The 25,106-nt window shown below is 40.2% G+C and overlaps 1 protein-coding gene across 4 annotated transcripts in view; it reads right to left on the bottom strand.

Annotated features, from left to right (window-relative positions):
- Positions 1 to 1,300: 1,300 nt before the first annotated feature.
- Rgs7 (regulator of G protein signaling 7) overlaps positions 1,301 to 25,106 on the bottom strand; it is a 366,490-nt gene continuing 342,684 nt past the window's right edge. For 2 of the 4 annotated variants that reach the window (XM_051147937.1, XM_051147938.1), the window contains exons 14-18: positions 24,810 to 24,935; positions 21,385 to 21,571; positions 20,124 to 20,213; positions 17,844 to 17,924; positions 1,301 to 1,511 (exon numbers count right to left, since the gene is read on the bottom strand). In XM_051147937.1, coding sequence (XP_051003894.1) covers positions 17,850 to 17,924; positions 20,124 to 20,213; positions 21,385 to 21,571; positions 24,810 to 24,935 — 478 coding nt within the window. In that variant the 3' untranslated portion in view covers positions 1,301 to 1,511; positions 17,844 to 17,849. Of the gene's footprint in view, positions 1,512 to 8,600; positions 8,679 to 17,843; positions 17,925 to 20,123; positions 20,214 to 21,384; positions 21,572 to 24,809; positions 24,936 to 25,106 lie in introns of all 4 variants that reach the window. The other 2 variants (XM_051147939.1, XM_051147940.1) reach the window with 2 other exon arrangements.

Consider the following 25,106-nt stretch of genomic DNA (forward strand, 5'->3'; position numbering starts at 1 on the left):
GGCACCAGATCTCACTACAGATGGTTGTGAGTCACCATGTTGCTCCTGGGAATTGAACTCAGGACTTTTGGACGAACAGACAGTGCTCTTAACCTCGGAACCATCTCTCCACCCCTGGATGTAAAGTCTTGAAAGAGAGGTAAAGCTTTTTTGGTTGGGTGTGTGTGTGAGATTTGACATTTGATGGCCCCACCCTACTTCCTGTCTACTCTGTGCTCCCTGGTAATGGACATAATGGGACCAGTCTTGCCTATCTCCTACCCCTGTTGCCATGATTTCCCCTCCAGGATAAACTGTGAACCCTCATAACCCCCTCCTCTCAAAACTGCTAATGGTAACTAACAGCACACAAGATAGTGATAAACAGTAAGTTTTCACTAGATTCTGGTACTTACACCTGATTCTTAAAAATCGAAGAAACATTGACCTTGGGTACATTCAGAAATATGCTTTAAAAAATCTAAAGCTTCATTCTAACTAAAATATCTATTAGCTTTAGTCACGCGTAGACTTCATCAGAAGCTAGAAAGTCTTTCTCAAGTAGGTCTGAAAATAGGGAAGTCTGGATTTGTGGTGTTTTCCCATATAAGGCAAACCATCTCCCTGTCCCAGGTCAGCCCTCCATGGAGATGCTTTCCATGTGTTGTTCCTGGCTTCATACCCACCCAAATCTGAGATAAATTGGGGGACAGCAGCTTCATGCCTTAGCTTGCAGGCTGTGAGTGCTCTGTTTTCACTTTCTTTTACTGGTAGCACCAACAACAAAAGTTCCCAAAGCAACGAGATTCTGCATCTTTTAATGAAAGATAAAACAACAATATAAACATACACAATTTACAGAGAAGAGGTCAACTTTGATACATTTGGAGTAAAAGGTGTTTTCTCATTTAAATATGGTATAAAAATAAATGCAAGAAACATGAACAGACAATGTCCAGAGAACAGACAAAGATGGGCATTTGTTTCCGAGTGGCTACACAGGTGAAATGACACCTTCTGTGCTAATTTATTATTTAATAAATGTGAAGCCATATGTATACTTATTGATATATACTTTTTTTCTTTTACAATTCTTCCAGTTTGTGACTGACTGAATTTTCAGTGAACTGTGCATCTAGTAGAAGCTTAAAAAAAAAAAAAAAAAAGAGAGAGGAAGGGGGAAAATAAGTTGTAATTCACTTGAACTTCTTAAAAAAGAAAGAGACACAGATCCAGCTTAGTAAGAGGAGAAAGGGAGGCAGACGACAGGTGGATGTGGAGGCAATGAGATGGCAAAGTCCCTTGGCGATGGCGATGGCGATGGCAATGGCGATGCCTTTATGTGCACACAGGAAAGAACAATTCAGGTCCTTCATTCATGCAACATCTTGGTCTAACATCCTCGGTTCCAGGTAACAGCAATAGGCTACAAGGTATGGGCAATGGCTCCATTCAGCTTTCATGTCACAAAGACGGTCCTTTTAGTAAGACTGAACAAGGCTTGTTAACCTCTTGGATGTGAGAGATTTCCCCTGAGGAAAAAAAAATATCAAGTGAAGGAAGAAATAATTCATGATCACTGAAAAGCGGCACCACAGTAGAATCCACTTACTACAGCAGAATTGTGTTTGTGGTTCGTGAGGGTCAAAATTGGACCCTTGTCTTTTGGTGTGTGGTCCCGGGAATCAAACCCTAGACCCTCACACATGCTAGTAAGCATGAGCTCTAGCTCTGGCATCTGCCCTCCCAGCCCCCCAAACCAAACCCCTTAGTTAACCTGAATTCACACATGAGAATGAACCCTCCTCCCTCTCACCCTCACCCTCCCACTGTGAATACATCAAACAAATGACTCTCCCTCTTCCAAACACCCTCTCTCCTCCCAACCCTCCTCCCATTGCAAACAGACTGATGGGGTCACAGCACACATTAGCAAATCATAAACATGTCCATAAACGTTCCACGGAGGCTGAGCTATGAGGCAACACCCAGGTTCCCAACCTGAAATAAACATCCCTAACAGGAATCTGAGTCAGGTGCACTGCAGGACAGCAATGTGAATGCGTTCTGTCAGGTAGGTGCTACCTTTGCAAGATGTGTAGGGGCAGAATTGAACTACATAACATGGACTTTGGAGGCTATGATTGGGTAGAAACTTAAACTTGAGTCTATCTCTTTCCATGTATAGTAAACAGAGAAAAATTAACCAATTTTGAGTCTAGAGATAAAAGTCTATTCATTCCTTCTTCAGTCAATATCTTTTTGTCATCCCCAACTTGATTTCCCTCTAAACCAGAAACATTACACATACATAATATGTGTGTGTGTGCCATGTTTTCAACTCTACATACTTTGCGAATATACTATGGCAGAGAGTACATAACATTTTTCCCTTTGTTCCTTTCTTTTTTGAAGTCTTAACTACCACCCTGTCTCTATTAAGTGCTAGTATTCTACAGTGATAAGGAAGTTGACATTTTTTTTTTAAATGAGAATACAACTTATTGACTGGCGAATTGTTTCAGCTTTCATTTTTCAGGTTCTAACATAAAAGTAGCTGGCATGACTATTTAATTTTTTTTCTTTTGAAGGGATAAAATAAGGGCTGATGGTTTTGAGAAAGTATAGTATCTGAGCAATAATTTGTGCTGTAGCTGTACCCTTGGCTTGCTATCTAACAGAGCTGAGTTTGCTCAATGGATGGATGAGAAGTCATCATGCACAGCCATGGCCTCCACCTATTGGGTAGATGAGAGTGCAGAGCCAGAGTGCTTAGCAACAGGAGACACTTGATTCTAGGCTGTCGAGAGCCTGGACGTAGGTTTCTGGGAGAGAGCTCTTTTCTGGTCCACAAACAGTACATTCTCTGGTCCTCGCATGGGAGAAGAGGTGAAGAAGTTCCTGAGGGCCTCTTTCATAAAGCCCCTAGCTTCATTCATCAAATCTCCTCCCCTAGGATCTAATCACATGGCCCAAGTCTGATTTTATAGACCTATCTCCTCGGGGTTGTAGAATTTAATGTGTGATTTTTTTTCTTGGCTGGGAATCACAAAAATTCAGGCCTAAGTTGCCATATTTCAGGCAAAGAATGATATGTTTAAGAATTCATTAGTAATTCTATAATTACTAGCAAAGGTTAGTAACCCCATAATTTATATTTAATAAGCTTTCCTTATTCTCTGTATGATCTTTGGCTGACAACTTGGCAGCTGTGAAAAACAAGAAATTTTCTCTTGGTTGGAAAAGCGCTCCCAGCTTTGCTCTCAGCAGCTGGCAGTAGAAGTTTCCCATGTTGAAAGCAGCCATCTCACACCAGGCTATGCTTAGCTCCTTCCCTCCAAAGAAAATAACAAAAAGCAGTTTGTAATCAGCATGGGCTTCCTGCCCACGATACTTTTACAGAACACATCCACGTAAGATTCTGGGCCTTCACGGGAGGACACAAGAAGAGGCTACCATCTGTGAGCCAGGAAATGGATCCTCACCAGCCATGGAATTCACTGACATCTCCAGTCTCTAGGCCTGTGAGCAATGTCTGTGCTGCATCAGCCACTCAGCTTTGGGTATTTTGTTATAGTGGCCTGAATGGACAAAGACCACCACTTCCAATCCTGTACTTGTTTCCTCATCCGTAAATGGAAACAACCATGACTGCTGCTTTAAAATCTTGCTCGGAACACTGATGCAGGCCCATGTTTGAAAACTGTTCTTAAGGCATTCTATGGAGTAACTTTGTTTTGCCTGTCACCTTATTGTTGTAACTGCTGCTAATACTATCTTTTAAGAAAAGAAGTCTGACCTCTTAGGAAGCCCGGCCCCAAATCACTATTCGGACTCTATGAGGAGCAGAGAAATCACTAAGGGACTGAAAAGTATAGGTTGCACTTTTTTTTTTTTTAATCCAAAACATAGGCAATAATGCATTTAGCGGATGTTAGAATTAAAAAGTACTTTTTTATGCTTAAAGATTATACTCTTTGCTGTATTTACTACTAGAGTCAGTGTGCTCACATAAACTCATATGTGTGTAAATATATATTTACTCTGAGATGAAATAATTTATCTTGAAAAGGGGCTTATTCATTCTAATGTCATCTGTGAGCTAAGAAGGAGAGTCGAAGGCTAGGCTAATATAGAACTATTTTTCCTAAAACTACAGATTGACATGATTTGGGTTAAAATTCCAGAAAAGAAGAATAAAATATCTGTACTGGGATAAGATGTCATTTGAAACTCAGAAATCATTGCTTCTTATTTAGACAGAAACACTTGTCATTTTTTCTCTATGTGTTTAATTTAATTTCCTCTACTTTTTATTTCTTCTGAAGTTCCTGCAAGTCATGAAGACTGCTAGCATCTGGTGTACTATAGACCTCACTAAAAGGAAGATCTGGTCAAAGTTCAACGTGATGAGCTCTGTTCTAGGAGATCAGTGTCACAGTCAACCTGGGGATTTGAGATAACAAAGAAACCGCGATCATAAATGAGAAAGTGTGTTCTTGTGCCCTTGTATAGTATGGACTTATTAACTATGCAATGACGCTATTGTTTTTGTGTATTATGGCAATTAGAAAGGGACACCGTGTGCTACTAATACTGAAAAGATCTTCAGAGCCTGGGGTGACAGCAAGCAACATGTGTGTCTGGTGGCTCACCTAGATTTAAAGATATATACCCCGTGTGCAGCCTGTCTTGCTTCTATGTAGAAAACAAAATACACAAGCCCCCACTTAGGTGCCCGTATGCCCATACTGGTGTGATTCTCTACTGCTCTCCCTATTAGAAGGTACTGAAGGACTAAAAACACTGCTCCCTCCTTCTGGTTGGACATTCTTCTTTTAAATTGCATCTGAGCCATTTCCAGGCAGTGCCTTCAGAGCCAGGAGAATCAGTCCCTGACCTTTGGGAATGTGAGTTGAAGGACCAGAGAGATTTTCATAACTAAATCTTAAACTCTCAACTCCAGCAATTAAAGGGCTAATGAAAAACCACACCAATAGTATTCACCTCCAAGATTGCTTGCTCACTATAATTTAATAAATCCATATGAAGAGAAATTATCTTAACATCAGGACTACATGAATGTCAGGTGACATTGAGTCAATCCTCCTGCCAGTCTCAGAGAGAGAGCAGTTACGGCAAAACCAAACGTACGGGAGAGACGACCAGACACTTGGACTAAATTGAAAACCCATGCTACTGCACACCTTTGTAATGGACCCTATGCTAGAAAAGTGAGCACCAATCAGTCCAAGAACAAATCAAGCCTGGTGCAGAGGTGAAGATGGAGCATCACCTTAACCTGACATACAAGAGTCATATAAACAAAGTTCACCTTCATTAGACTATGCCCTTTGCACCCTACAGGATTCCAAGAGCTCATGCTGTAATTCAGAGGAAAAGAGCCAAAAAAGCCCCAAACAACAACTTACAAGGCATTTATTTATGGTCTAAGTACTGAACCCTGGGCACACACATGCCTTAGAACCTTACCACAGAGATATAGCCCCAGTGCTCTTTTTTTTTTTTTTTTTTTTTTTTTTTTTTTTGAGATACAGTTTCACCAAGTTGCCTAGGCTGGCCTTGAACTCATTCCATGGCCCAGGAAGGCTATGATCTTCCCATCCCAGCTTCCAAGTTGTTAAGGTTACAGATCTGTGTCACTGAGCCTAGCCTGTGTGATTGTTTTGAATTTTCTGAGTGAACAACTTACTCATAGTGATGCATGTTAACTGATAAAAAACTCCATTCTTGGTCTTAAAGCAGAGAGAGGAGACAGAAGTATGGAGTCTGTGAGAAGGAACAGGAAGGCTAGGTATTAGCCATAACTTGGAGTTTGGGACAATAGGGACACAGAAGCTGCTTCCTGCTTTCCTCTTCTGCATACCTTGACACATAAGCAAGCAGAAGAAGCTACATTTTCCTGAGCAGTCAACTCTGGAAGTTTTATAATCGCCATAAGAGTACACAGCCTAGCAAGTACTGCAGTGAGCTAAGTGAGCAGTTACAGGGGCTGGCCACCAACCTGCCTATTGTCACCTTCACCTTTCTGTTTAACTCCACCTCATAACTCTTGCTATTCCATTACAGGCCCTACTTCTTGCTGGCCTGAAAATACCCATGTTGCTTCTAAACATGCTTTTGTAGTCTTACCAGCACATTCTAGAACAATGTCCCAGTGGTAGTATTTCCTGTCCGCTGGTTTATGTGGTCTGACAAATGACCGCTCTCTAGGCATAAAATCAACAGAGCTGACCATGTGAGCACACTCATATAAGAAGGTGAGCGAAAGACATAATCTCTTTAACTCTCATACTGGAAAATGCTCTCGTCTCACCATTTGCCTAGGTTTTAAAAATCATTCATTATCTGGTTTCCCTGTCCCTCTAGTCTGCTTACTGTCACTCTACACATGTTTCTTAATCTTGCCTGCACCAGCTTCTGTTTCAGTCAGGACCCCTTTACTCAGCCTTAACTGATATGCTTTCTATGTACATCTCGGCCCCCTGAAATTTGCCATTACCCTCCTTTAGTTCTTCCTGCACATAAATATACACTCATGTACTTCTATGCCTCTGAATATTATTTTGAAGTCACACACCGTAGGGAAATTTTTGATAACTGTTATATACATCAAGCTTATACAAGTCCCAAAATAAGTTCACAGTTCCTTCCATGAGCTGAACTCCCTCACTGGAAATATCATTTCAAGCACACATTTTTACAAATGAAGGCAGAAAGACTTCAGTGTCTTGTGATGAAGTCACTTTTAATTCAAGGCAGGAAAGGCTTGATAAGGTGAGGTTGAGGGGGCAGGGAGTGAGCGATAAAGGGACACTGATCTCGTCCTGAGTATTAATCAATCCACTAACAGAATCTGGCCTTTTCAACTGGGAAGATGGCTAAGAAAAAATTAAATATAGGCTGCGTGTCCTGAAAGTTCTTCCCTGCTTTAATAAAGACCAATTCTTCTAAGTAAAGTTGCAAATGAGTTTATTAGAGGTTGTTAGATAATTCTAGTGAAACTGAATGGATACAACTTCCTCTAATGTTAGATTATATATTTATACAACTTCTTCTAATCTAGCATTATAGGAAGTTGTATAAAACTTCTTCCTATAAAGAGAAAGAAAGAGGATTCTATTGAATATTGACTTTTTAAACTAAGAAGTTATAGCTATAAGCAATTAAACACTTAAACATCAACAACTAGATCTCTATATTTGTTAAGAAAGATGATAAGTCAAATAATTCCATTTCCTTACTTAAAACTTTATAGGTGGCAGTAGGCAGTCATTACATAAAAATGCAGGTGAATGGAAAGATGAAACAATATGAATTAAAGCATAATTATTTACAGACTAATATACCTTTCAACTTTTTCATTCATTTATTAAAACCTTTTTAAAAAAAACAAATAAATTATACTGTTGATGCTAACTTATGTGTAGCAGGTCCATTTAAATGATTTTATGTTAATCAACTGCCATGTTACATATCCTTCTGGTAAAACAACAATTTTCTAAGTAATATTTGACAGAAACCTATTTAGCTAGAAACAACTGTATATAGAAATAAAATTAAGTATAACAAAATAGATCAGAAAATCTCATAAGGGATTACACCCACTAGAGGAATTTAGTTCTTGTAAAATGTTTTAATCCATAAAATGTAAACATACACAAATACAGTGTACATGTGTGCATGTTTGTATATAGATACACATACAACCAGTGGCTTAGAGAATGTGTGAGATGTGAGTGATAGTGAAAGACGTAAAAACTACTATTCTAAATCTGATTTTTACTATGCATGCAGTTAGTGCAATAGATAGGCTTTGATGGATTAAGAAAGCCTCGATTTCTGGGCATACAGAGTGTGTTCTATAGTTAGCAATTATCAGATACTACGAATCTTATATGTAACATATCAGTACATATGGGTTTTCTTAGGTCTAAGCTACTTTAAAATGAAGTATTGATTTAAAGTGCAAAAAAAAAAATTGGAAGCTTTTAGAATATTTTCTCCTGTTCATTCCAAAAACGGATAACAGTTTATGCTTGTAGGGACAGTGTATGAGATCGTCTAGTTTTTATCTTTTTTCTTTTTCTCTCCCTTCCTCCCTCCCTCTCTTTTTCCCTCCCCAGCTTTTCTAATCGGTGGCCTGAGACATGCTGAACAAGAAGTCTACAGTCGCAGCCTTTATTTATTTCTTTTGGAGACAGGGTTTCAGTTAGTCGTCCAGACTGGCCTTGAACAACTTATGATCCTCCTGCCTTAACCATCTGCATAGCTGGGATTACCAATGTGTGTACAAACACATCCAGCATCTATTTTTCACATCTCTTTTCTAGTACTAGATATTGTTTAGAAAGAAAAGTAGCCCATTTGCAGCAATATGCCATTTTGCTTTCTGGCTATTAATAGCAGGAGGCTCTCAGTTTTCTCAGGTACTTATCAACTCATTGCATTCATCATCAAAACGGTCAAAGTCCTTCGCTGATTCTAATAATGGCCGACTGCTCTTCTGTTTATAATTTACCAAGAACTCCCTGTACATCGACTACATTAGCTGTGTTATCTGTCTGGGCATGCGCATTGAGTTGTTAGAAAGGGTTTACCAGATCTGAGGACAGGAGCTTTCTTTAAACAAAGGCTCTTGGGCTAAGTACGGCGTGGAGCAGCCTTTCATGGCATCTCTGTGAACGAGACAGAGAAAGATGCAGTTCATAACTAGGCAAACAAGCACCTCCAAGGTGTGCTGTTCCCTAGAGCGGCAGCTTCTGCCATCTTCCCAGTAGGCTAGGGCGTTTCCATTGTTAGTCAGAATGAAACGTTGAGAGAATGCATGCACGATGCAAACTTGATCATCGATCACCGTCTTCAAGAGACTAAGCAAGAGATACTCCAGACGTGGACAGCAAGTACAGAGATGAACTGAATAAGCAACAAACAAAAAGTCTAGGAACAAAAGACAAGAGGAGAAAACGTAACTACAGCTCATAAGGAAAAAAAAAAAAAAGCAAAAAAAAAAAAATGTTTTTGACACTAAAATGTTCAAAACATTTTAGTTAAAGCACCAAATGATTCTACTTTGTTGTGGTTGGAGGCTGGGGCTGGAAAGTGAGTACAGGTTTCCAGTTAGATAGTCAAATGTATTCAGGAGGCAAAGCCAGGGAGGTGCTATTTAGCTCTTGTTGGGTCACGTGTCCAGTGGTGTGCTTGGCTATGAGCTGGGAGAGATTTGACCGATGGAGCAGTTAGGGCGGTGAGAAAATACAAAGTGAATAAAGGAGAAGGCAGGAGAGAACCCCACCCTGGAGTAAGAGCCACTCAGGTTTTGTCTGATGATAACGTTCAAGGCATCTTTTCCTTACCAAGTCTTTTAAAGTGTCTAGGTCTGTTTTCACAGAAATGCCATTTTCATATTGGTATTTTACACTTACCTAAATGCTAATACATTATATAAATGCAAGGAGTCCATTGTAGTCATAAAAATGAAATGCATCCGACACGATGCTATACAAATTCAACGTAGTCTCTGGAACTGAGTGCATTTAAGTGAATAGCCGGCGATAGGGTCTTTGTGCTTGGCACCGATCAGTGGAGAGACTGGGGGGGGGGGGGGAGGGTTCAGTTTTGAGCACGGCAAAGGCTCATGAAGCATGGTCTTCATGCCAAGTAGCACAGTCGTCACAAGTATCAGTTAAAAGAAATTTGGAACCCAACAGAATACAAACAAATGAACGACATCTCCTGTGGGAAAAGGGAGCTGCCTATCAAGGCCTGATATAAGAAGCCTTGCAAGGACATAGCTCAAGTGAGAAATACTGGTCCAGATAAACAGAAGTACTGTGACTTTGGCCAGAAGAGCTCGAATACGGACACTGGGCACTGCTAAGGTGACAGTCCTTACACTGTACTGTCCCAAGATGCTTGTAATCACTACAGGAGAGACGGAGGCACACAGAATGATTCTAATTCTGTTTATGGGGGATGGGCTCACAGTATCTGCATTTTCTAGGCTCCTGGTAATCTAAGGGTGTGGAAAGTTGGATCCAACTTAGAAAGGTAGAACGTTAGAAATTTTAATCAAGGGAAACAACAAGAAGACTTGGGGAGGGTTGAGATAGATCCTGACTTCAAGTGCTTGCCCAGTGGTCACCTAGAAAAGGGCTTTTAATCGCTCTGCTCAGGTACGGAAGCAGAAGTAGATGTGGCTCTCACAGACCATAGAAGAGCAGATGCTCTGGGAAAGAAGGGCGGAGTCCCTCAAAGAAGGATGCGATGCCTCTGCCACCTAAGTCCACCATGTTCCTAGCACTTAGGGGCCAGAAATAAAACAGTAAGCCAACCAAAGAAGACTCCAGGGATTGGCTCTGGATAAACAGATTCTGCTAAATCCCTCTGCAGTTCTGAGATGCCCATAATGCCATCTTTTTCAGTATCTTCCCTAATCATCTTGTAGATTTACAACTCAAAACTAGAAAAGAGAAAGATTTTACAAAAAAAAATTGTTTTACTTCTGGTATTAGTAATTTATTTTAAGGTAACATTCTTACTAACAGTTGGTTATTGTCCCCATTTGTAATAAGTGAGCAACGTCTATTGTGCATTTTGTGAATGCGTGTGTGTGTGTGTGTGTGTGTGTGTGTGTGTGATGTGTGTTTGTGTGTGTGATGTGTGTGGCACATGAACTAGATAAAACTAAGAGAAAATCCTTAATGCCAAAGTCAACTGTATGATTTGGAGAAATGAACCAAATGATAGCTGAGCTGTTTTTTTTTTTTCCCCCTTTCTTTAGAAACAACATGGCAGTTGGTCGATTATCTTTAAAGGCTCAATAATGGCCACAGCTTGTTTTATTGTTAGACTCTCACTGGTTGAAATCCCAGGAAAAATGAATGTGTGTGGGCTTGATTGGCCAATATTTGGTCATGCCATTCTTAGACACTGACTACCAGTAAACGAGAATGGCATAGCAGTGAGAATATAATGGTTTCTGCACCACGCAGATCTTACCCAATCCAGGCTTGCTGTGTGGTCGGCTAGCGCTACGGAAAGCACAGTGGGATGATGACAGAAGCACTTATAATACTTTAAAACCCATGGAGGAAGGCTTGTAACTTCTACAAAGAGCACTGGGGTCTTGCCGTTTTTTCAATGGTCTCCAAGGACAGGCACAAAAGATAGAAGAGTGAAAAATTACCCCCACCACATTCTATCAGCATCAAAGTGACTTTCTCTTTTCTGAAAAATGTTTCACAGGGGAGTGTCAGGGAACATATATGACCCTCCTATATGCAGATTTAGAATGGATGAAAGAAAATGAGGACTGGGTGACTTGGTCAAGAGAGAGAACTGTCATGAAAGTGGTCTGATAAGGAGACGTAATTGAAATCTGACTCTACTGTTAGTGGCAATTAAATATGATGCCACTATGAGCCCTATCTTTATCTACTTAAGTTCCATTCACACTTCCCCAGCTACATGAAACCCGCTTCAAAGAGAGTATGCACACCATTGTCCTTAGAACACTGCAGAGGTTTTTGTTTTGTTTTTAATTCCTGTTGCATGCCATTTAGCTTAATGAGGTAATTTAGACTGAGGCTGAGCTGACTGTCATTGAAGTATATTGCCAGGTGCTGTGATTTTTCAATACATATGTAAATGTGAAGATTCCTGGGTCTTTTCATTTTGTTCAGTGATAATTTAGCACATGGATATGACATGCTATGAGACTCAAGTATACCAAAGTCATAATTTAAGCTCAAGACTCTTTAAGTAAAAACAGTGACAATGAAAAACAATGTTGTCTGCTTTATCACAATGATGAATCAATCCTAAGTGAGACAGTTCAAAGTGTTGGCATTCCAGATATTCTTTCTCCTTTCCTTCACTTTCTTGAGCAGCCATGTTCTAGCCATAGTCACTGAATGTGTGTGCGAGCACAGTGCCCACTAATCCTGTAGCAGGCTCACCATTTCTTCAGCCTCTCCCAGCTTGCCCTCTGCAACCATCTGCAGCCGAAGGGCCTGTGTGTTCACTGGGCAATCCACTAGGCAAATCCAAAACACCATCTGCTTCCTTGGTTGCCTTCTCCTGTGCTCTGCTGCTCCCACTGGAAACCTACACACAGTCCTGGCCCGAGTCCACTCAGATCTTAAGGCTCTTCCTAGTTTTAATCTTGTAGGTCTTTTACTTAGGCCTTTACTTCTTCTTTTCCCTGTTTTCTTTGAGTGCTCCCCCCAAACCAACAGTGACTGACATTTAGGAAGCTGGTGGGAGCCTCATTCTGCTCACCAGATAGCTTCCACAGGAAGGGGGAGTCTGCTTAGATGCTCCTGCTATTAGCATCCCAATATAGGAATCTGAGTCACCTCTGTCTTCTTACAAATATGAATTTGCTTAGAGCAGGTACTATGTCTTATTACCTATGCATTCAGAGAACACAGAGTAGGGACCCAATAACTACTATTTGTTAGAGAAAAAACCCAGTAGTGGCTAAATGCATGCTACTCCTGAGCCATACATTTATCTCAGAAGCCTCCCAGGTGGTCTTCCCAGAGGCCTCCCAGCCAGCAGCACAAGCCCAGGGCTTTACACATAGTAGAGCAGAACTTAAGAAATTCGGGTGGACATTATGGCTCTGGCACATGTGGCAACAACTTGGCCATGGCTCAGCAGTCACATCTATGTTCCCTTGGAGGCCCTGGTGGTGCAGAGGGTACTCTGTATCCCCACACCATTCATGGCTTGGATAACTTGAGTGACAATTTCTGAAATAATGATGTTGTCAGGGGAGAACAAAGTTGCCCCATCCAAACTAAATTACACTACATGGTTCAAAATGTTTCCCCAATAGGGTTATATCAAGCTGCAGGGAAAATGGAATTATTTTCTCAGGCAAGTTATTACCACAACCAGTTTCACTAAAAGAAGATGGATAGCCGTATCTGCCAGCAAAATGATGGAAGAGATGGGTTTAAGATCCAGGAAGGAAGAAAGAAGAGACAATAATTCATTCTTGATCAGGTTTGTTTTCTGTTTGCTGGAGAGGTCCAATGAGCAGTTCTTAAGTGTTTTTCGCCAAAGGTGTCTTAGGGATTTCTAACACAGTTTTTTCACATTAATATACCTGCAATCCTGAGCAATAAAAGCCATAGTGCTTTAGTAGGGAGAAAAAGTGCACAAAATCATCCTTAGGGCAAATTCACCAGCAGAGGAAACCCAACGCTCTTCTCTCTGGTCTAAAGACTAGTAAAATGGTCCATGCAGTAACAGTACGAGAGTAACGCAGAAGAGGATGCAAGAGTCCCAGGTCAGCTTTCTGGTCTGCTATCCATCATGGTAAGACTAGTAGGCATTTCAGAGCATTTCCTATGATGACGGGAAGCCCAAACAGCCAAACCTCAACCAGGAGTGCTGTGGCTCTGCCTTAAACAGAGGACCACCAGGGATGAGCAGAAAAGGGGACTCTACACTTGGAGCTCACAACACTACTCAGGGCCTGCCTCCCCATCATAACAGTACCAAGCTCCACAAATTTTCACAATCGTGGCAAGATTATACAATATAATTTTTACACTTACTAAAATAGCAGGATAAAAGTCACCTGTTCAATGACTAGTGTCTTAGAAAACAAGACAAGACCAACAGAAATTGCCTACAGTTTTCAGTGATTGGGGAAACCAGTTGGCGGGGGTGGCCTTCTGTCACTAAAGCATAGCATTAGTGGCTTTGGAGAACAAGAAAATAAGAAATATATTCCTGCTATCCAGAATGGATCATTTTTATCATTAATGGGAGGTCCTGTGTCAGGAAAAAACGAGATCAGGAACAAGACTGAGCAAGTGCGAATGTTTAATTATACAGTTATAATTAGACAAGTTCACTTTTAAGTGAATATATTAAGAGAAGAAAAATCCATATTTAACTAAGTTGAAGGATGCCTATCATATTTTGATCTTTAATATCTATGAACAAACAAGAGACTCTCTGACTCAGGGTAGTAAGTTATTCAGATGGAGAAGGTAGGACCATTTCATCAGCTGAAATGACTCCTAAAATTCACAAGGTCTGACACAGAACTAGACTTCATGCTGGAGTGTCAATGAGCACATCAAATTCCAAGGCTGAAGAACATTTTACTACTAACACAGATTCTGTATAGAGCTAGATAAATAATTTCATCTACAACTGAGTGTGGTGGTGAGCCCCTGAAACCCTGTTACTCAGGAGATAAAGGCGGGAGAGTAGAGAGTTCAACTCAAGCCTGAGTTATGTAGGGATACCCTGTCTCAAAAATTGACAAAGAAAACAAATTTGCCAGGTTTAGCACAAAGGAACTTTAAAGAAAAACAAAGGTTTGAATCTTTCTCATTGTTTAATGTTTAGTGTTTATATTTTATCCTGTCGATATTTAGACCACTGAGCTACACTGTTAATGCAGATTTAATTCAGAAAGATCAGCTCCTTTCCCTGTGAAAATTGTCTCATAAAGTGAGAACTGGGGTGGTAATCTTAGTGGGATAGCATTAGCCAGGATGTGTAAGGCCCAGGGTTGGTTCCCTAACACCAGACCCACAAAATCAAAGTCCATCGCTGCTCCTGACAATGCATTACGTTTCCAGAGGAGAAAGACAAAGCTCAGGGCTTCAACTTAGCACAAGTAGGCCAGATGAGAGGGCGTGACATGGCTAGGAAGACCTTTACAGCTTTTCTACTGATTCTTTGGAAGACACAAATGATAACTCTCTTCATTGGAACAGAACAAACCTACTCTTCAAAGGAGGTTAGCTGAGCGAGCTCCTGGGAACTCCTCACCAACATTCCATCACTAACCACTAAATGGGTATGAGAGAGAACTCATTTTTACAGTCCCCACTTTTCCAACTCAAAGCCTAGCTGATTCAACTTCCTCTTCACATGGGGTAGGAGAGCTGAGTCATCAATGCTTGATTTATGAATCCTGATAGATGGCGTTGCCGACCACTCCTCCTGCTCTCTTTTTGCCTTGTGTCCTATCTGTTCTTCTGTGAGGCTCCTGTGGCAAACAGGCTTTATGTCAGTTTAACAGATGGAGAAATGGTCATGGGCTTGATGGTGATGGAAGAAGGAAATCATTTTCACACTCAGTAAAACACATGCTCCATAGGAGAGGAGAATAGAACCAACTTAACATGAATGTCACTGGAGGGCATGAAAGGACACTGTGACCTTTGAAAGATGGACATTAAGGGATTTCTCTAATGGTAAGAAAAATAGAGAAAGAATATAGTATGCCACAGGAGATTAGGTTTGATATGTTCTGTTTTGTTTTTTCCTTGAGTCAAAAAGCCAATGTGAGGGCTTTGCACAAATATTAGTTATACTCATTTACCTGTTTGGGGCTTAGTGGAAAGAGCAAAGGCAGTCTGTTGAGAGTTACAGGTTTAAAGCAAGCAAGTTCTGCTTCCAGTCCTGGCTACAAGACTCAGCAATGAGTGATGCTGGGAAAGTGGCCTTACCGGGAAGAAAAGATAACACCTGTCCCAAGGCACACTGGATGTATAGACAAGAGACAAACATGTGACCTGCCCCAAGGCACCCTGGATTATTGAATGTATAGACAAGAAACAAACATGTGAGGGGGAAGGATGTTCTGGGAACATTGAAGCCACTGTGCACACCTAGCTACTGCCCTCAGAGTGGTCCTCTAGCATGCCTTGTGGGGGCAGTGATAGGTCAGATAACTAATGAATGTTCCCTTGGCTTTGAGAAATGCTGGCTACAAAAACATTGACTCTGACTGAGGGGGAAAAAAAAAAAAAACAGTGATGCTGTTCTTATCAAGCCAGGTTGAAAAATATTCTATATGGAAACACTAAACTAAATAAATTAAACTCTCTCGTGTCAGCACTGATCTGAAGTGGACCTGAGTCGAAAAGAAGGCTGTGACTGGGTATCAAATAGAAAATCAGTTTTGGTTATAACCAGCTCCTTCACTGTGTCATTTTTTGAAAATTATGTCCCTTGAAGATACACCTCCCAATTATTTTTTCATCTATAAAGTGGGTGAAGGAATGTGTACAATAACTCCTACCTTGCTGGGTCAGATTAGTTTACATAACACAATGTGCCTGGTACAGAGCCTGTTGCATGGCAGGTACTCAATAATGGGATTTGTCATCTCATTTTCCCCAGTTTCACAGTGAGACCTGTTGATGCATGTTTTCTCTGTTCTATTTCTGCCTTAGATACTGTCTATCACGTGGCTCCCTGCACCTACCAGGGCCACTTGTGCCTAAGGACCCATTGAAATGCTTACACAAACTCAACCTTTTCCCTAATATGTCTCTAGCTTAAAATCATATCTCTTATTCTTTTACTGGTGTCTCCTATAAAAGTTAGTATGTCAATACTTTATGATTCTCAATACAGCTGCTGAGCCTATCACTCTGGGTGTATTCTCAGAGCTTTTCTCATTTCCTTAATGACTTGTCCATACTAACACCAAAATATTATTTATTAATAATGCTATTTTATATTTTCTCAGATGGAAAAGGATTAAAGCTGTCTGAAAGGTATCTAAGGTAATAAGTATGGTTTATATGTAGGTGTGAGTATGTGTGTGTATGTGTGTCTGTGTGTGTGTGTGTGTGTGAGAGAGAGAGAGAGAGAGAGAGAGAGAGAGAGAGAGAGAGAGAGAGAGGAGAGAGAGAGAGAGAGAGAGAGAGAGAGAGAGAGAGAGAGAGAGAGAGAGAGAGAGAGAGAGAGGGATTTTTTCTTCAGCCTTTCTGGCCTCCCTCTCCCTCCTGTTTAAAGAGGGTTTGATACTCTTGACCAGTGAAGTCCTATTCATCCAGTTAAACAGATGTCATTCTTTCTGATAGTTCTCAACTACACATAGGCTCCTCTTCCTCCTTAGCACCAAGTAGAAGGAGTTGAGCTTTCCCCTTATACACTGACACTTTGCTTATAGCACTAGGCATTTTTGAGCCAAAGTGTATTCCTTCTACAGTTTTCCAAGATGAAGCACTGTGCTGGCAACTATGCTGGGAACTGTATACATTTTGGCAGAAAGGAGAGCAGAACAAACGCAGCTTCCCCTTGTTTCTTATTGCTTTTTTCTTCAGGTGCCCAGTGCGGACCATGCAGTAGTACTCAGAAGTGTGGGAGTGGGTCAGATATGGCTTGGAGTTTCAGAAAAGACATTTTGCGTCTCCCTTTCATCTACTCCAAGACATGTTACTATTTTAATTCAAGCACAGAAACTTCCATTGCACTGTTTAAAAACCATAATATTCTTGCCATATTACATTAGAGAAGAAATAATTTGAAATAATTCTTTGTCAGGACACTGAGTACCTTATGATATATCATGGCTTATCTTCCCAGTAAAAATGTTAGGGACCTATTTTGACATTTTCTTTCCCCATTGTGACATATGAAATCTTTTCTTAAGGACCTATGTGTGAAAGGCCAGAGAGTCCAATAGGCTAGCCAAAATTTTGTGAAGTTTGTAGTGTGATAGATTCTAGGAGTCTTTCCTTCTCTACCCTTTTAATTGATGCAATCACATTGACTGTTCAAAGTCCACGTAGCTGTTAAAGTCTTTCACGTACTCTGTTCACTCCTCACACATGTGGAGGAGATAAGTTTTCCTCCACTGTATGGTGACTCCTTGGAGGAAACTGAAGACAAACATCAAATTTGTTGACTTCAGGTTGCTTATATCTCAGCACACATAACTCCACTTAGGTTGACCATCACAGCAAAAGCCACAGCACACACACATACACACACAAAGAGCAGCATGGAGCTAACCACACGACTCCACAGATGATGCAGACAAACTTGAGTAGAAACCAAGATTGGTCTACCTCTTTTCATAACAGGTTAGTGCTGGCCCTCAGTGTTGGTGTACAGTTTTTATGGCATGGGAAAATAGGGAGGTTTCTGCCCTATAAAAATAAATGTGTTGAAGTCTTTAGTTGGAGCTTACACAATGTCAGAAAGTTCCAAAGGCACTGGCACAGTACAAAAAAAAAAAAAAAAAAAGAATAAATAAAATAAAAAGAACAAGAGAATCCAACAAACAAATATATATCACCATAACACATGGCAAGAGGCTAAGAGCATTCTGGGAGGAAAGCAACTGATATCTTAGATTAGTGCAACATTTTCAACACATTTGTAGAAAACAAAGAATACACGTGGTATACTGATTGATTTCTTTTAAGGTAGGGAGATCAGCTCGCCACCAAAAGCCATTTGGTTTTAAACTGCTCGCTTGATAATTTTGTCCTTTCAAAGGCTGAAAGCACAGAACTTTCATCGTCTTCATCTTTTAAACATAATGAAGAGCTGAGGTAAGTGCAAAAGAATGCATGCAACTATTGTTACTAAGGAGCAGGATACATAGAACACAGACACAAAGAGTAACGTATTCCTTCATTGTATGCATCATGCTATACACTTCTTTCCAAACCTTGGTTCAGCCCATGTGGTTGTTCCTGCATGACAGCTTTTATTCTACTCTATAAAGGTTGGGGAGAAAGGTAAGTACGAAGCAGGATTATGGGTTTAAATGAGACAATACTTTTGGTGTCAAAGAATGCAAGGTGGGCAATGGGACTAAAATGGGAAAGTTTCATTGAAGATAATGACTTGTAATTCCTCAAAAAGTAAAACTTACCACATTCTGTGCAAATTTCTCAAAAGATGTTCTGCGATCCATTGAGTTTCCAGACTTAAATGTGTGGTGTAGGGTGAAGGGAATAGGATGAAGGCAGACAAGAGAATATTAAAAAAAAAAAAAAAGAAAGAAAGAAAAGGGAGTGGGTGGGTAGGTCAATAAAAACAGAACAGAAAAAGACAGGATGGTAAGCCCACAAATGAAACTTATGCCCACGTGGCAAGAGGTTGCCAAGGGACACTGGTCATCACTGGATCCAGGTTGTTTGCTCATGCATGATTTTATCATAAAAAAACAAAAAATATACTTGACCAAGCGAAATGGTATGATTTAAAGCAAAATCAAGTTAAGCAGGAATGTGGTAGAAATGGCAAGCTTTTATGCTGACATTTACAAAGCCTAAATATATGAAAATGTAGCGGCATTTCTTTAGAATTGGCTCCTAACATTCTATGAAGGTTGAATTTCTGTTGATATTAATTTTATAAAGAGTTGCTGCAGGCTAGACCTTACATGAAGGATGGGAATTCCACTCGAGTCTTTATTAAAGGCTCTAACTGTGGTGACTGAGAACTTGAAACTTGTCTAGAAATTTGTGTAGTTTCAATTAATTAAAAGTAATTTTAAATGTTTATGACTGCCACACTGGGCAGTATAGCCACTTGAAACTTTTTTTTTAAATCTGTAATGTCAATGGGCTATGAAAAAAACAAAACAAAGCAAAACAAAACAAAACTTTATTACCTTAAATGAAGAATTAGCAGAACTGTAGCTTAATTTCAGAACTTTAAGAATCTGTATTTTTTAACATAAAAAATAATGATGTCTATTTTTCTCAACAAATTTTTATATCTAATGTTACATTGGTCATATAAGGGGTTTATGAACAGCTAGACTTTGATTACAAACATTAATTAATTAATTAATGACTTCTACTACAACTCTTCCCAAAGTGCTTGCTTACCGATTTTGAAATAGATCAAGATACTAAGTAAATTACAATATAATTAAAATGAAAGTATTCAGCTGCCAACATTATTGCACTTTATCAGCTATCCTTGAAAACAGCAAATTTGTGTTTCATTATAAAATACATGCTAGCTTCATAAGATAATAAAACCTTCTTTAAGTTTCAACATCCAATTCTTTTTTACAGGTATTTTCCCATTTCTCTTAACTAGGAATACTCAAGATTAACATTAAACATGAAAATATTGTCTAGTAGCCTTTGTAATGCATGAACAGCTGCACGAACAACTGGGGGAAAAAGTGCACAGAGCAACCAACAAACAAAAACAAAACCAAATTAAATGACCCTCAGAAAAAAAATGGGTTTAGGGAAGGTCTTAGAGAACAGGTACTTACCATTTGACCATTTGATGGAAACCCGGGCCCAGCAGAGGTATTTATTTTGACTAATTATAACTAGAAACTAAGGTCAAGAGAGGTCACAAAGAACCAGTACCTTTCTCTTTGCCTGTAGAAGTTCCTGGTAGGCACTAGACCTTATAAAGCGGGGATATGAGTCGCTCTTCATCAGCTTGTAAATGTGCTCCTGGAAAGAGAGGGTGGATGAGGGCTTCCTTTATCAGTTTAATGGAAGAATGAAATGCTAAGATGAGAAGACTCAGATGGCTAAAGAACAAATGCAGAAGTAGCTAAAAATAGCGACTGCGATGCTGATAAGAACACCTTATGTTTACAGGGATTTCGGGTCTTTCAGTCCATCATTTCTTTGCCAGAGTGATGTTTACATTGGGCTGGGAGCTACTCAGGAGGAAAATTAATATGTGGTCATTTTAAGAATGGAATTTAGTCAAGGAGACATTTGAAATGACTTCAAGTCAATGTGACAATATATGTACTATATTTGAGAGTGGAAGTAAACCTTCTTTCTTGGAAAACGACTCCAAGCCCAAAGTGGATAATGTGACACAAATACTGTACAGTCATCCTGGAGGCTCTAGGCACACACATCAATAATAGGTAGAGCCAGGCAGCCTGGACAGATCTTGCCCTTGGGACAAATTCCATGATAAATCATCTTCTACACCTACATTAGCTCAGGGCTCAACTCTCAAGGTAGTTGTGGGTTACTAAAGTGACAAATCTCCAAGTCCCTTTGCCTTCTATTCTATGGTGTCATGTTTGTCATCTAGTCTTAGTAAGTCTTCAGCACTCTTCATTCTCCTTAACCTTTGGACTGAGGGACAAGCCTTGTGCCCTCTGGATGATGCCTCTATTGACAAGCTAGACCCTAGTCTCTCTTGTGTTCTACTGATGGATGTTGATGGACAAAGAAGTCAGGCATCATCATCATCATAATCACCATCATCATCATATAAAATAATAATAATAATAACAACAACAACAATACATTCATTCATTCATTTAACTCAGACTTGGTCTAATGCTGGAAGAGTCTACTCCAGCAGTCCAGAGGAATGTACATGTTCCATTGTCTTCCAAGTCTAGTGAAACAACAGTTAGTTAATTGTACAATAATGCAAGGGGGGGGGTAACCTAGATGGCCCAAGCAACTTTCATATATAAACACTAAATGCATATTAAAAACTTTCCCATAGGTTTAAAAGATGACTTACTTTGAGATGTCTTTATTCTCTCCTCAGTTAATGAAACTTATGTTATGTCCAGTTACCTGAACTTCTTAAACTGTAGCGAGCCATCAACCTCATAGCCCTGAGAGGTTTAGACACTGTACTGACCTGGGCGTCTTCAAACGTGTATCGCCCTGGTTCCTTCACATTCTGTGTGGTCTTGTCATAACTTTTAGAATCCAAGTTAATGGCACTAGGGGCCCCAGGAGCCAGAAATTCTTGCCATATTTCCTGCACCCTAGAGGGCACCTCGCGGATCGGCCTTTTCTTCAGGTCCTCCACTGCCAGCCAGAACCTATAAAACACCACAGCACCTCTGTGCTCTGAAGCTGTACTTGAACATTTTTGTAATGCTCAGTCAGTAAGTACACTAGCAAGTTTTCTGTCTCTGGGGATTCCAATATCAGACCCCCTAGACTTTTCCCCCCTTAACAGTCATATTCAAAGGCATAATAGTTCTTTTACACTTGTTTTAGTTTTGATTTGTAAAGATAGAGTTTCATGCACCCCAGGCTGGCCTTGAACTTCTTATGTTCTTAGAAATGACCGTGAACTCGTGATTTTTCAGACTTCTCCTTCCCCAGTATTAGAAGGAAAGGTTGAAAAATCACTAATATTTTCTGGCTTTTATTGAAACCAGATGTGCCAGAGCCCTGATCCTGTATAGTCTTTAAGTGACTGAAGTAATAGAGTAAGGGCTTTATCTTCAAACGGAACATGAACAAAGAGAAACATCCACGCTGAACGAGCTAGTGAAGGACATGCTAGACAGTAGGTAGTATACTCTAGATAGTCAGAATGCTAAGTGGGAAGGAGTCCAGGGATGCAGATGGAAGCTATGCTACCTGTACTGATGTCAGAAATTAAATGGACCTAGAAATAAGGGTGGCGGAGCTGAGAGCTTAGGTGCCAGTGCGAGCACTTAGTACACTCATATGTAGGTGCAGGTAATATATTGTAAGTATGTGTGAACCTCATACCATCCACAGTGTGATGTGTTCCCTGCTTTAGAGAACAGGGAAGTGAAGGTTAGATGATTGATTGAAGGCAGACCCTTCAACAAACTCTGGAGCAGATGGTATTCTCACAACTGTTCCATCACACTGTTTCCCTAACAACAGCATTACCTTCTGTACTCTCATCACTATCATTGACAGTTGGATTAACTTAGTAAAATGGAGAGGGTGCCAGTTTCAACCCCACTCTTTGTTTAAGAGCAGCTGGATTCTGAGAGAGCCCCTGCCATCCTCCCACCCCGTCTTGATTTCCTCATCAGTATAGTGGCATGAAAAAGCCCATATCGGGGCATTAAACTGTGACCACCAGGCTTACAAGGGAAGTTTTTTTTTGAATTGCACCAACAGTTCCACTCCAGTACCAGGGATGGGATGTAGGCTCTCACACATGCTCCACAAGTGCTTTACCACAGGACTCCAGTTCCAGTGCTGTCATTGTAATGTGTACCATCACACTCAGATTTTTTTTTTTTTTTTTTTTTTTTAACGTAGGCTCTGGGAATCAAACAGTGATTCTTATTCTTGCACAGCAAGGATTTTACTGACCGAGCCTCAACCCTGCTAGTCCATATGTGGACTTTCTATTTAGGGAAGCTACCATGACATAGGATTAAACATAAGAAACAGCAAAGGCGTAACAGAAAATAAAGACTTGGCAGTGACTTGACTCTTCCTGGAAGTGACATTCATACACCGTTCTGCTTCCAGAATCTTTTCATTTCTGGCCTGGCCGTATCCTCATCACCTGTTCTCAGCCTGCAAGCCATTTCTGCTGTGGTGTCTGTGGTGGATCTATGTTGCACATCCCTCTTTTATGCTCTTATCTCAGCGTCCCATCCCAGGGGCCACCTGTTTCCTCATCTGCACCCACAGCTCAACTATAATTATGAGGACATGTTTTAATATCTTAACTATAAAAATGAGGACACTTTTGTTTGGGCAGATGCTTCTGGTAAATTTTATTACTTGTTTTTCTTGAAAAAAGAAAAAGGAAAACCCACTCTGCCACACACCCATGTACTGAAAGGATCAAAATATCCTTTACTTTGATTTACTCATACTGATGATGTGGGTTCAGTTTAGAAAAATTTATTTAGTAAAACTGACAAAAAATCCCTAGGATTCTCCGACCCACTAAAACAACAAGAAAGCACATATCAGAATCTATGACAGACATGCAGAGGAAATGAAAGGATTCCAGCTCTGGCTGTGGTCCATCCTGCCTCAACTCTGAGCCATCTGCTACTTTTATGTACATTTCTGGTTATTTCCTAAAGAGAATGCTACAGTCCTTTGTCTAGCTTAGCTCCTATGAAAGGAAATAAACGCCAATATCTTTCTATAAACGAATTTCAGAGGGCCTAGTAAGACACGATAGAATAAAAACAAGATATCAGGTTTCAAAAGAACAATGCATGGAGAACCTCACAGTAAGATAAAGTAAAATTTCATGTAGTGAAAACATTGCTTCAATCATCTTAAGTACAGTTAGGAACATCCACTCTCATGCCTCATATTTTAAAAAGTTGTTCCAAGGTGCCTCTTGAGTTGGAAAATACTACAGCAGATCAGAAAGATGTTTAGGACAGATGGGCAGAGCAATCGCCCTGGCTTCCTTCTCTGCTCCTGTGCATCACGAGTCTCAACAGTTCTGTTGTGCTTGTCTTAGCTAAGACGGTGAGAAGTGATCAACAGCTCTGCTGCATTTGAAGGAACACAATGAAAAGGCTACCCTTAGACTTTTGGTCCAAGATCTTTAATTGAGGTGTTGGAAATTTATATTGATAAGTATGTGCTGAGGTTTTTAAATAATTGTACTATTGCCTGTTATGATTCAGCTCTCAAATGCTCCTCTAAAGACTCAGGTCTTGAATGGGTTGGCCCCCAGTTGGTGGTACTAGTTTAGAAGACTGTGGGATCTTTATCATTTAATAAACATGATAGGTATATGACACACAACTCAAAATATATAGATATATACATATAGATGTATATAAATATCATACATATGTAAGACATATCTAATCTTCATGTGTGCGTGCTTTCTGATTCCTAGATCAGCAATGATGTGAACAACCTCAGGCACACACTCCTACTGTCATGACCTGAGTTGCTCTGTCCTGCTTTCCCACCATGAAGCACTAAAATACCTTCAAACTGTGAGCCAAAATAGATATTTCCTCGTACTTCCACTGGGCATCATGACACCAACACTGACTGATATAGATATGTATCATTTTTGCCAAAACATATGTCTAAGAGTTGTCCTTTATGAAACCCATTTTAAAAGCTCTAAATGTATCTAGTCAACAAATCCAGAGGCAGTGTAAAAATAAATCATGAAAAAGAATTAATAGCACTGGGAAGCTTTGGTCTTGATATAAGTTCTCCCATCCTTAGGTGGCAGAGATGAAATTTGTTACATCACTATGATACTGTGAGAGTAACTGGTCCATTACATGTAACATAGCTAGACACAGCAGTGCTTTTTGGCTCATAGTGACAAAATGATCTTACCTTAGGTTCTCTGAGCTGAATTCTGATTCTAGAAACTTAAGGAACTGCTCTCTCCCAACTGGGTCTTTCAATGCCTCATCCATGCCAAAACCCCATCGTTTTACCCTCTGTTGACTTGGTTCTTTGCTGTGGAAGAGAAAATCAGGCTAAATACCTTCCTTTTATTATCAGTCCCATTTGGGTGGGGTGGGAATGCATGGCAGGTTTTCACTATGTTGCCCTGGCTTGCTTGGAACTCACTGTGTAGACCAGGTTGGCCTTGAATTCACAGAGATCCACTTGCTTCTATCTTCCACG

This window comes from Acomys russatus, chromosome 6 (genome assembly GCF_903995435.1).
Source record: "Acomys russatus chromosome 6, mAcoRus1.1, whole genome shotgun sequence".
Classification (NCBI taxonomy): Eukaryota; Metazoa; Chordata; class Mammalia; order Rodentia; family Muridae; genus Acomys; species Acomys russatus.